Here is a 13,926-nt window from a genome sequence, read left to right as displayed (position 1 = left end):
GCTCCCTGTCCCCGTCAGAGCCAAACCACGGTGCTCAGACCAATCACAACGCTGCATTGCAGCATTGTGATTATCTTAGGGGAGCCTGTGTGCTTTCTGCACTCGCTGGAGAAGCAGAGGAGGGACGCAGCCGGCAGAAGAGGTAAGTGGTATTTATTTTTTTGTATATTGGCCCCTCCACCCCCGTTCCCTGCCTGCCGCTACTGTGTATGGACACTCGGTCAGTGCTGGAGAGTGTGTGGTCATGAGGGGGATGCGGTTCATGTTTGGTAGGCTTGCCCCAGACTTTGTTTTGAAAAGATGTTGTAAGCCACATTAGAGGACTGATGAGCTACCTCCTTTGGCTGACCCTGCAACTATAATACTGGGCCTTCGTCCTGAGGGCTATGATCTTATGACAAAACTGGATTGGAGAATAACCTTCAATATGCTGCTGGCAGCAAAACAGCTGATAGCACAGATATGGAAAACACCTAGGATACCCACAATAAATGAATGGACAATGAATGGACAAGAAAGCTGTGGGCCTTGCTGGCCATGGAGAAACTTACTGGGGAGTGGGGGAAGGTTGGGGGGGAGCTATACCAAATTGGCCATGTATCTGATACTCACTGGCAGGTTCTGGCTGAATATTTAACAGACGCCAGCCCTGGTCTGGTTTGTCCCAGATCATTTCACTCACTTCACCTAATGCAGTAAAAGGGGGGGGGGGGGTTTGATATCATAACTGAAGAGGGACTGCATGACTGACTCACCAGAGAGGCGTGGGACTGTGGAGATACACCTTCTGCATACTAGGACGGATGACAGAGGCCGCTATGTAGGTATTACTGGGTCCTGGGAGGGACGAACTCTCACACTAGTTTCGGTCTATGTTTCGCCTGGCCTCCAGATTACCACTTTCCAGGAGTTGCATACCACTCTCCTCTTACTACCTGAAGGAGTGTTATTGCTGGGAGGTGATTTTAATTCAGTGGGCTCGGGTGCACCAGATCGCCACCGACCGTGTGACCTAGGGCCTTCACACAGATGGTTGCCAGACTTTCTTGAAACCATGGGATTGGTGGACGGCTGGCGCACCTACAACCCTGAGAGTATACAACACACGTTTCACTCGGGGGCTCACGGCAGCCTATCCAGATTAGATTATATTTTGATCCCCGCCCCCCAAGTCTCACTCATTCATGAACTTAGGCACCTGGCTAGGGGCATCTCTGATCATTCACCACTATGGGTTCATATACTCCTTGATCAGTCTAAGGTGGGTAGGGTAGTCCCTATTAACCCTTGGCATCTTCGCAACCCCAAAATCCGTCAAGAACTCACTAAGACAATAGACACCTATTTTGCTGAAAACTTGGGAAAGGTAGACTCCTCCCAGACACTCTGGGAAGCATTCAAGACAGTGATTAGTGGAGAGGCTTTGTCTTTGATATCCGAACAAAAGAAAGAAAGACAAAAGGAAATAACAAATGTAGAGGAAGAGATCTATCGCTTAGAGAAGGAGATGGAAACGCCGATCACACCTGACTCAACTCACCTATTCCGACTTAAACAAGAAGAGTATAAGGGACTACTGATAGAAAGAGCTTGAGTGTTGGGTAGAGAGAAACTCGGTAGGATTTATGATCTCAGGGATAAAACCGGGAAATTAATAGCCTGGCTTGATAAACGAGAATGGGCGAGCAGGTTGGTCCCAGTCTTACAAGATGTTAATAAAGTTAGCTTGACCGACCCCCAAGAAATAGCAAACCGCTTTGCCAGACATTTTGATCTAGTATACACTGCTTTGGCATCTTGCACCGATGGCGAATCTTCTGAACTGTTGCGGGACATCAAACTCCCCACTCTCTCCTTAGCGGAACAGCACCTATTAGAAAGCCCTCTGACGGCAGATGAGATAGCGCAAGCTATCAGGTCACTACAATCGGGAAAAGCTCTTGGCCCAAACGGCATCTCAATAGAATTATACAAGCTCAGCCCCGACAAACTGTCCCCTCATCTCAAAAGCATGTTTGAGGAAAGTAGAGAAATAGGTGCGCTGCCAATTGACCAACGTATAGCCACCGTAGTAACCATACACAAGGAAGGCAAGCCCAAAACAGACTGCACTTCCTACAGGCTGATCTCCCTCCTCAACGCCGAACCAAAGATCCTTGCCAAAGTCCTAGCCAACCGTCTAATGTAATTTCGGGACTGGTACACCCAGACTAGTCTGGTTTCATACCGCACAGGAACACAGCATTAAAATTGCGTCGTGACCACGGCGTTCTAGGCAGAGCGGATACGATCCTTGATCTGGCTGTCCTAGTTTTCCTTGATGCCACCAAGGCATTCGATACTATTAAATGGCCTTACCTCATAGCGGTTCTCCGAAAGCTGGGGTTCGGCCAGGAATTTATATGATGGATCCGTCTCCTATATTTGCACCCAATGGCACAAGTCGTGGTGAATAAGAAAAAGTCGGACTCCTTTGTCTTGAGCCGGGGCACCCGCCAAGGATGCCCTCTCTCTCCCCCTCTTTTTGCTCTGGCGCTGGAACCTTTGGCTTCATGGATCCGCCAAGACCTGGTTGTTCGTGGTATGCGGTGGTCACCTGAATGGGAAGATCGCATCTCGCTCTATGCGGATGACATATTACTTTACTTAACAGAGCCCAAAAAGTCTTTAATTGCAGTTCTGGACATCTTAGCCGTGTTCAGTAGATATTCTGGTTTTGGGATTAACTGGGCTAAATCCCACCTCTATGTCCTTCGGGGAGACCCCCCGCCCTGTCCAACAACTGCCCCATTCAGATTAGTGCCACAGGTTTCAAGTACCTGGGTATATTTCTCTCCCTAGATCCTACACTTCGATATGAAAAAAATCTCCTCCCTCCGTTGCTCTGCCTAAAGCGAGACATTGCCAGTTGGAAGTCCCTTCCCCTCTTGGGCAAGGCAGCTCTTTTTAAAATGATGTCCCTACCTCGTTTTCTTTATGTTTTGCAGAACTCACTTGATCCAGTCCCCTCGAAATATTTCAAAGAAATCAAATACCTTCAGAGGGACCTGCTATGGAACGGTTCCCGCGTATAGCCTTGGGTAAACTCATGTTAAAATGGTACGATGGTGGCATCAGTCTACCTGACATAAAAAAGTATTACTGGACTGCGCACCTGGCAGCTATCAACCATAGCACATATGGATACCTTAACAACCCGGGCTTCAAGATGTACAAGTGGCTCCTCCCCGGAGGAAACTATAACCGATCCCTTTATTCGACACCAAACTGTTCCAGATTCACAGGGCCCACTGGACACTCCGTTAAGGTGTGGCATGCCGCAAATAAATCCCTTGGATGGGAATGTAAATTGACATAAGCTACCCCCTTATGGGACTCTGCACAACTTGGTAATCTGTGGTCCTCGAAAGGGTTTAACAAATGGGACATGATTGGCGTATCACAAATCAAGGATATGTGGGAGAAGGGAGGAGTAAAACCTTTTGCTGCCCTCCAGGCTCAACACGAGCTTGCTGATGCGGAGCTCTTTCGATACAATCAGGTTAGTCATGCACTACATTCCCTCATCCCAAAAGGTACGTCCCTTCCAGATTCATCCCCGATAGAGGACAGAATACTGGATGGCCATGTCCCAGATAAGACCATTTCGCTAATCTACAATAAATTAATAAACCACATGGACGATCCTCTCTCAACTTTGAGGCAGAAGTGGGTGGCAGATGAGATCGAAATGGATGATGAGGATTGGCAGGAGGCGATTTCTTCGACTCGAATGATGGCCATTTCGGCTCGATTACGGCTAGTCCCGCTTAAAATCCTGCACCGAGTATATATGACCGGCCCCCGGCTGGTACTGATGGGGAGAGCCGAAACAGGAGACTGTCGTAGGAAATGTGGCCTCACTGGCACGTTCATGCACATTATGTGGGAATGCACTCTAATCCAAAAGTATTGAAGGGAGGTACACGAAGTGATGAGTACTGTCCTTACTGTTACTATTTACCCTGAAGCACACAGATGTCTACTAAACATATGGGAGCCAACCGATCTTAACACCTACCAAACACAATGGGCTACTTTGGGCTTCATGCTGGCAAAAAGAAACATTGCTCAGGCCTGGTGAGCAGTAGCCCCTCCTACTCTGGAAACTTGGGAGAATAATATGGACTGGTGTATGTTCAGAGAAAAGACAGTGTTTACGGCCCGAAGCTGCCCCAGGAAATGGGCCGGCATCTGGTCACAGTAGAACTCCTATCGTGGAGATATTTGCATTCCCCCACAGAGTATTGAGCTTGACGATTTGCTTGCTCCTTGAAAGCTTTCACTGCATGTAATTTGCTATTGCATTGCGTCGTCTTGCATGCATGTATCTGCACTGTGCTGATTTAAATGATGATATGTCGATGTTTGTTTAATAAAAAGATAAGGAAAAAAAGATTTGGAATATCTGTTTTTGCATGTTCAGTCAAAAAAAAGTACAGCAGCCTCGGCAGCATCACCATCTTTGTCAAGGAGACTCGGCCCTGCACCGTGAGTGGTAGTGTACCCCAGAACGCCATCTGAGGCCGTAGGGAGGCTATTGCTCTAGTGAGATTGCCATTGATTATATCTTGGGTCCCATGATGTATGTTAATCCTGAAGTAGCGGAATGTGTGTGGTTCCCAAAACACCGAATATGAGTCAACCACATAATACTGACGGGGGCAGTCCGGATGTAAGTGGCCCAATTCACAGCTAGTCCTGAAACAGCTCAAAATTCCTGCAGCACAGACTGTATCCCATCTATGCTTTCTCAAATATCCTGCATGTAGATAAACACATCATCCGCACTGTGTGTGCCCTCATGCAGCGGAATGCCCCAGATTTGTCCCTGCTAAGTCGCAGGGCCAGAGGTTCCATTGCCAGGGAAAAGAGCTGGGGGGACAAGGGACAACCCTGTCTCGTCCCCCTGCTCACTGAAAAGCCACATGTGGCGTAAATAGCTGGCGCAGCCATGATCACCACATAGCGGATTGTTTGCGCTCCCTGTACCATGGATATGCCACTCAGCCCACCTTTCTGGGCCCAACTACGACGAGCATGGGGAGATAGCCGCTTATCCACTGGATCCCAGGCCCATAGCTTTACTAGCCTGCTTCCTTATTCCTTGTTTCGCCTATTTTTCTCCCTCTACGCCCTTGTTACTTTGACCAACTTTCTACAAGTGGAAAGCTTCACTTTTTTTGTTGCTGCAATATTAGTATTGTGACACTGTATCGTATGATGCCTGCAACTATCTTCCTATGTTGTAAGAGAAAAAAGAGCATTAGTTTATACATAAACTCTTGAGTCCGGCTTATGGCCTTTATGCAGTCTATATAGGAAAGATGGGACTTATGGCACTATTTGGCAGATGCATGCAGCAGCCAAACTAACGCAATAGACAGAATGCTTAAATAATCAGATGGAAAATTCAATTTCGATAATGTAATGTAGTGATAAGATAGGTTTTTTTAGTTCACAGTGGAGCTACAAAACATAACATGGATAAAACAAATTGCTCACAATAACTCCACTAATAGCAAGATATAACTAACCAGACTCATTTTCCGGCTCGTCATCCGCATCTTCGAGTAAACCTGCTGTTTTAAGTTTGACCTCCGAATGGAATTCATCTTCTTGCTCATTTGATGGTGTAGAAGACGTTATATTTTCTTCAATCTTTTTCTTCTCCGCTTCACGCTCTAATTCTTCGATCTCTTGCAGGCGCTTCTCAAGTAGCTCAGCTTGCCTCTTCTGCTTTTTTTTCAGTTTTTTTTTTTTATTTTTGGAAATTTTACCACACTATTAAAAGAAAAAAATGAGCATTAACTCACGTGAAGCATCTCATAAAATGAAAGTGCATTACTGATTAGCAAATAAAAGTATAAAAGATAGTTTATTAAAATAAAAGTATCTATTAAGTTTGTTATGGGAACAGAATTACTGTAATTCAGAAGAGCATAGTATTTTATACTACTTTCAGATCATCTTAAAACAGTGGAGCGATTAAACCAGCAATAAAGTACTGTGCCATCTTATGTGCTTCAAAATAAATAAAACAGAACTAGGGTATTTTTTGTGAACAACCCCAATTTCGCTGGTTTACACTTGAGTTTTTCGACCGCACACAGTAGTAGTTGAATCGCACAAGTGCGAATACAGTTTCAAACAATCAACAGAAACTGAGCATCTACCCTGTTACCGTCGCCAATACTGGAAAGCTCAAGTCCCAACACGGACTGGACTGTGAAACACTCTCACAATTTATTCAATGACGTCAGAGATGGCCTACTGATGATGGTCACAAGGGGAAGCTCCTAGGCTTCTAAACCCTATGTAAGAGCTGTTCTACCTTATACATGCTCCTGGCTGCCCGTAAAGCAGCATGGTAAGGAAATGTTTAGCCTTTGATGGAATGGCTACCTCGAAGTCTAATCAGAAGGATGACTAAAGGGGGAAATATCTAGTCATCTGTTCTGATTCCAGGGAATAAGAAGTCAGCATGGTAGGAACTGCCTTCTATGCTATTTCAGCAGAGGCTCCAATCGCAAAAAAAACTCTTTTGTTGCATCCACCAAATGTTATAGTGCGCGCCACAGGACGACATTACAGCTAGTGATAGCAAGAAAATTACAAATGGTTTTCTTGGTAATGGAATGAAAAAGACCTAGGTGGAGGGCGGTGACCTTCTCTTTTCCCCGCCATTTGTAATCAAGGTACCCTGTCTCCATGGGCATTCCTTATGCTTCTTGTTGAATTTACCAATGAGACAAATTACAAATTGAGAACAGAGGTAGAAGTAAGAAGGCAGTTTTTAGGTCTCACCTGACCCAGCACATGCACTGGTCTGGCGAGACTTTTAGTGAGGGCTCAAAAAATGCTACCATGGCCAGCCTAGAGCTACAGTGCATGTGCGCGTGTGCGCGCTTAGGAGCAGAGGCACCATATGGCAAACCTCATCATACTCATTAAGTGCCCACGATCACTTTCGCGGTGCCCCTTTGATGTTCTTGTTCAAAGAACATCAAACATCAAAGAACATGTTGTTGTGTTATTGCTTTGCTGCGCCCCTTTGACTTACAATGTGCTTTCTCTTTCCACAAACTCGATGTTTGTGTTCCTTTATTTTGATATGCTTTTAGTATTACTGTCACACACACACAACCACACACGCACACCCACAACCGCACCAGCACCCAGAACCGCACCCACATAACCACACCAAGCATTGGCATAGCCAATAGGTCTCGCCTTTGGGACCTTATAAGTGTTTAGCCACGCAACAGTTGATGTGGTTGCACCAAGGATATTGTGCTGCATAACTAAATACTTAGAAGGTCCCAAAAGCGAGACCTATTGGCTATGCCAATGCTTGTTTTATTGGCGGACCTGAATTACCTTTCGCTAAGGGTGGGAAATTGGTTGACTCCACCCTTGCTTCCCTTCCTTTACATTTCTAGTCCAGTTGCAGACTTGCGGTCAAGACTGCATTCTGAAGGCTGGCAACACCAGTGTATATTGGCAGCGACTTGGGAAGTACCACTGGGAAGCAAACCAAAGACCAAGGATGCAGGAGACACATACCAATGTCTTCCTGTTGGTAGGTGAGACCATGAAGCCACTATAGTTTTTTCTATCAACATTACTGTCCCAGCTTGATTGCCAATCAGCGGCAGCCTTGACTATTCACTGACATCATCTGCTACTTCACTAACACAATGGAGGTAAAATGATTTGCAACGGAGGCATAAACAGTGCTGCAAACTGTTGCATGTTTTTGCAATTTAACCAATAGCGTAGAAAGAGAACCATTTCTTGCACATGTAGAGAGCTGTCTCCGAGCGGTGTGCTGGTACCCAGATATGCAGTCTGATCTGTAAAATGTCTACAATGATGATGATCTCTGGGGAGGAGCACTAGGAACTGGTGACAGTGTTATGTTGTGTACCACAACAGCCAGTGAGGTTATCTATCCATCAAGACTAGTTATCCATGTGACCTTTCAAAGCATAGTGTGCTACTCTCCTCTAACATTTCTCCCCCGTAAGCCTTATGCGTTGGTTAATGGCTATGGCCCCAGCCTACTAAGAGGTCTAATGCTATCCAAGCCTTGTTCCTCTTTAACGAAGATGATAATTAGGTAGGCCTCCATCCAAAGCAGCATTGACTATTACTAACTGCATTTATGGGTTACCTGTTTATAGGCATTTTGGAGGAATCATGTTTGATGATAAGTGATTTGGACATAACAGGCTCATAATGCAACATTGGTGAACTGTGGAATCGGGTTATTGAGTTGTGATCAGGGATTGAGGATAGCAGCTCTGTTATGGAGCAAAAACGTATGACCTTTGGCTTTTCTCTCGCAGGGTCTGGGGAAGCATTGGCATGGTCTGCAACAGCTACACCAGGAGAAGCCATTTGAAGGACCAGTATTAGAAGCCTTTATTTCAGTTAATTAAAACAATAAAAAATACATTCAACAGTACAGTGGGTAAAAGAAAAAAACTGAATAAAGTGGAAATGTTCCAACAATACCTAAAATAAACGAAGCCATCACACAGCTGATAGGCCTCTGATAATGCATATCAGTAAGGCATCTTTAAAACATCAATACAGAAATTAAAACAATGTGTCTATTGAATCATATATATAAAATTTCATTTCAGAGAATGTATTATTTCTAACTTAAATCAAGTTCTATTTCAAAATGTTCTCAAAGGTAAAAAATGTGCTGACATTGCATTCAAAACTATCTCAGCCTGTAAAAGAGCAGTTCACCACGAAAAGACAGCCTTAGTGAGTACTTTCTCGAACCAAGCAGATGAATGGCCACATTCATGTACTTAACCAAGCAATATGACATTTTCTCATTTTTGTAACTCAATGCATAACTCACAGACTCTTTCGCATAACGACTGCCAAGAGTGGCTTAAGCATATGGCACAAGTTAGTGATTCAGACTTATAACCACACAAGCAACAGCTTGTTGAATAACGTTTATATGCTGGCAAGCATATTAAAATTCGAAGAGTGGAACTAATAAAAAACGTAGGCAAAAAAAAGATGTCTGACTGTCTTAGACATTGGTGAGAAAAGGTAGCTTGGTGCTAGGTTTTGTGAAAACGCAGCGCTGAGTATTTTTTTTAAACTAAACATTTACAAATCCATTGTATGGGTTAAAGTTTTCAGTTGCATTTTAGTATGCTAATAAAGGAGCAGCCTCCAACCTCCTGGTCAGGGCACCGCTATTCTGCTCTCCTGCCGCTCAGCCCTGTGAGTCTGCTCCTCGTTGCCAGCCTCAAGGACGTTGGTTCGGTCCCAGGGACCACTGATTCGGACATCCCCGGGCTACCACTCCATCTAGTTTCTCTTTTATTTTCTTCATATGTTGTTGTGTTGGTTTTGCTCCAGCCGTTTTTTCCCCGCTTTCCACAGTCTCCCAATCCCTGCCCTCCTGATAGTCACTCCCACCTCCCAGCATTACAAATGGAGGACACTGCACAGTCGTACCAAAGGCAAGCCCGTCTGCACACATCCGAGTCCTGGACCGCGTCCAGCGCCAGGACCCCTGGCCCTCCCACTATCTGCTGTTACACCGCCATGGAACTCCTTGACCTGGACCCTAGACACCAAAACTACAGCTGCTTCATCAACCAAAGGACCTGTCGACACTGCCACTTCTCCTGCAACACAACCTACGAAGGATCTCACGCCACTCCTGCCCAGAAGATCACAAACAACTTGGAACCACTCCAATGCATCATGCTCTACGCCCACTCCATCAGCAAACACACCACAGAAATCTGGGACACCATCACCACCCTCGCCACTGATGTTGCCTTCATCACAGAAACATAGCTCAACTCCTCCTCGAACCCCGACATCGCCACTCCCGACAGCTACAAGATGATACACTGAGACCACACCAACGAACAAGGTGGAGGCATTGCCATTATCTTCAAGGAAACCATCAGATGCACCCAAGTCTCGCTATAGTGGTTTACCCAATCCACATGCTCAACTGACAGTGCTTGTTACTGAAAACTAGCACAGCACATTTCTTTAAAGTAATTCTTAATTTATTGGTGGAATTATAAATATGTAAGGCATTCAGGGCTTTCTGGATTTGAGTAGCCCTGTGATCTAAGATCACTGTGTTGTCTGAATATTGCAGAGACTGAAGAGACAAAGAGGCAAGCTTAGGAGGATGGTACCCTTGGGCCTTAACAGCAGCACGCAAACCTGCTTTGTATACATTAAAAAGCAGGGTTGCTAGCAAACAGCCCTGTTTAAGGCCTCTACTGGTTTTTATTTTGATGGAAATATACCCATTGTGTGTGTGTTTAACTTGAAACCAGGTGTTCCTGTATGAAGACTGAATGGGGGCAAAATTCCCCATGTTTGACGTTTGAACCAGAGAATTGAGCGTTCCACTCCATTGAACGCCATTGTATAATCTATAAAACAGGCAAACTGACTGGACCTTTTTACCTTAAGTGATGCATGAATTAACAATGAGAGACTAAGGATATTATTGGCAGTATTACAAGAGCGCCAAAAGCCGGTTTGTGTGGACGATATTAAGTTGTTGGATTCTGCCCAAGATTCTAATTCTTTTAAGAGGATTTGAGCGCAATATTTGGCTTCTATGAAAAGTAGTGCAATCAACCTGTAATTCAAAGGTGTGGAAAGGTCACCTTTCTTGAAGATTAGATGAAGGATAGACCCCTGCTACGATATAGAAACAATCTGGGTTTCAAATGCATAAGTGAATAGGCTTGCGAGAGTCAGAGCCCGGTAGTCAGAGTTGTGTTTAAATAAAATATTTGGAAATCAATTGGGCAAGCAGATGGGTTTTGAGTTTCTTTTCGGTCTGCACTACACTCTTCTCCACGAGAGAGGCCACGTAAGTGGGTGTGAAACGTCAGCCCTTGACCTGGTCAATTTATAATGTCTCAATATGGGTAACCCAAGTTGGTTCTGAAATGGTGTTACTCAATTTGAGTGTATGTTGTGAATCCAATGTATTTATAAACTGTCAACAACATTTGGAGAACCTGACATGCTTATTTTTTTTACTGCTGTCATATGCTTAATTTGCTTAAGTCAAAAGGGAGGGTTCTATTTTGTCAATAAAGCCTGTTTAAGTTACTCTTTGGAGATCTGAGCTCGTGATTGAACCAAGAGTGCAGACGATTGGCACCCAATGTGAAACAAGTACCTGAATTAGATTTCTGGGGGTACAGAGAGTGTGTCTAAAGCTCTGGTTATTCCCTTTGGCAAACCAATGGTTAATTATATCGCCTACAGTGGTAATCGAGGAGAGGTGCTTTAAATTATAGGTTCCTGCTAGAACTGGTAAGTTTGAAGTTTAAGTGGAAAATGAGAAGCTTGTGCCTGTTGAGCAGCATGATCACTATGAATTTTTGCAATGGTGTTAATGGAAATAAAATAATGAAAGTGCCCAGCTGAGACAAAGGTGTTGACTAACACAGCGTCTGGCTAACTTGAAAAAATGTGTGTATTTCATAGGGATGTGTCACAGAAGCCTGCCATTGAGCGAACGAAGATTGAAAGAGTGTAAACTGTTTAGTAGCTTGCAGATCTCTACGTTGGTGAGAGGGGAACACAGTTGGAATCCCCCATATGTAATCTGTGTGGGCATGCACTGGATCATCCGCAGTATTACAAGCCAAATTTAGCATAGTAAACTCATTCGACTGCCCAATGACAAGCGTATTAAGGATCGAAAGCTATTTCTTTATAGCCATCATTTTAGACTGTCAGGATGCAAACATACGTTTAAGAAAAGTAGACTGGACATAGGCCTCTCCTACCATGTTTCCAATTAAGCTCGATTGCTTGAATCTTTTCGCACCGTGTCTAAAAAGATGGCTGTGCAATCAAGTGAGTTTGAGATAAAGATGCATAAGCCTACTTTTGTTCCACCCCCATCTTTCCCTTTCATATTAAATGTATATGATAGCTGTGATAACCTGAGAGAGCAGGTGAATCGCATTGCCACGATTCTTGAATGCAAATAATATCATTCATCGCCAAAAAAGAGCAGGAATGCAAATAATATCATTCTTTGCCAAAAAAGAGCAGGGTTCAGCATCTGTAAATAGTTTTGACAGGCCAGCGACTTTCCAGGAGAGCAAGGTTAGGGCTTAAATCTTATCACCTAGGTTAACTGTCGACATGGGTCGGCCCAAATGGGTCCTCTGATAAAGGGCTTCATTACTACCATACATGTTTCCTGCGTTGATTAAGGGTTGTTGTGAGCAAGTTCCAGTCCTCTCCCTTATGTTAGGATTAGCTTGTGTTTTGGTGAAAGTGCACAAGTTTCTCTGTTCTCTGCAAGCATTTAATGGTTAGATCATTTATTGGAGGGCAGGTAGCGTTAGCCCCTGGGTGGCTTTTAAGGATCAAATTAGAAGTATATTTGGCCTTCATGAACTCAGTATTGCGGTGGTTGAAAGGTTTCGGGTGTTCGGCTTGGATTGACTTGGAAATAATGATCACCTATGAGAGGAATATTTTCTTGTGTTTCAGAACAAGATCTAGAACTTCCATATTTCTCCAAGGGACCTTCATGGAATATTTGTCCAGAAGGACGAACCCGCCTACGAGCTCAATAGTCTCAGTCCTCAGTATTAAACTGATTTAAATCAGGGAAGTATTTGAGCAATTTGAGAATGTTCCTTCTATTTAAGATGTCCTGTTACTTCCTTATCAAGTGTTATGGTGCATTGAATTAGCAACAATGCATTTGAATTAGCTATGCACCATTAATTAGCAGCGCTTCATTCAACCTTCCTTCCTACGAGGTCCATCCTCTTGCTCTCCTTGTCTGGAGGTAATACCACTGTAGTTCGCACATTAGCCTTTTTACTTCATGTTGAGGCAATGATAGAGTCAGCTGGCACTGATCCCCTGACGTATATAGGGTCTTCAGAGAAGTATTAAACTTATTTTCTGCTCTTGGTGTTATAGCCTTGCATGCAGCAGGCTCTTTAAATGCCTCTTTCCCCTGGTCTAAGACACTCCGCAGCATTGGGAGGAATTGATTTCTAGATTGTGTAGGCATCAGTGTCTCTAATAAAAAACATGGCTGAGGTTTATCGTCCTCTAGCTGAACATAATAAGTTTCTGCAGCTTTTTTAATCACTTGATTGTACATGCCGATGTCATCTGGGGGTGATGTCCTCGAAGGATACGATTCCGCAGCCGCCTCAGAAGATTCGGCGTCACAATCTTGCCATTGGAGGGCTTGATTCTCTGAGTTTACCGATTCGACATGTTTGTTCGTCTTCCTCGACGTCTTCCCCGAAGAAGACTGAATCTTCCTCTTCTTCGATCGGTTTGAGGTTTTTTGACGGAATTGGTTCTTCGAAGACCTTTTCGCCTTCCATATTTTTTGTTTTTGGTGGTATCTTGAATTGCTTCAAGCTTTCGTCAAAGTCTTTTTTCCGTTGAAGGATATTAGCCATTTCGGCTTCGAGTATCTTTGTCTTCTCCTCTATCTCGGCCACGTGTGTTTCGGGGTCGAGATTTTCTGCTTTCCTTTTTTCTGCTGTCGACGCCGATTCGGTCATCGAGGTTTGTTTGGGCCTCTCCTTTTTCGACGCCGAGGCGTCCTTTTCCAGACTGTATTTCGACGTCCTTGTTTTTTCGAGGACCTTTGCCGTTCTGGAGTCCTAATCTAAGGATCCTACGGTCTGTTTTTGTTTGGATGCATCTGCGGTCACTGAATGCTTCGACGCCAAGGATCCCTTCGGAGGTCTAGAGTCTCTTCTACTTTTTTTCGAGGTCAACGACTCTTACCTCCTTCAAAGTCTTCTTCTCGACTTCCACGACCAAAACTTCTGTCCTCGTCGCCTTCTGGCCCTTCGGCGACGT

General features: G+C 44.4%; 1 protein-coding gene across 2 annotated transcripts in view; it reads right to left on the bottom strand.

Annotated features, from left to right (window-relative positions):
• SRPK2 (SRSF protein kinase 2) overlaps positions 1-13,926 on the bottom strand; it is a 727,507-nt gene that overhangs the window by 107,465 nt on the left and 606,116 nt on the right. For both annotated transcript variants that reach the window (XM_085654150.1, XM_085654149.1), the window contains one exon: positions 5,577-5,823. In XM_085654150.1, coding sequence (XP_085510276.1) covers positions 5,577-5,823 — 247 coding nt within the window. The remainder of the gene's footprint in view (positions 1-5,576; positions 5,824-13,926) is intronic.

The sequence above is a fragment of the Triturus cristatus genome, chromosome 4_1 (assembly GCF_964204655.1).
Source record: "Triturus cristatus chromosome 4_1, aTriCri1.1, whole genome shotgun sequence".
NCBI lineage: Eukaryota > Metazoa > Chordata > Amphibia > Caudata > Salamandridae > Triturus > Triturus cristatus.
This window is presented reverse-complemented; position numbering and strand designations above follow the sequence as displayed.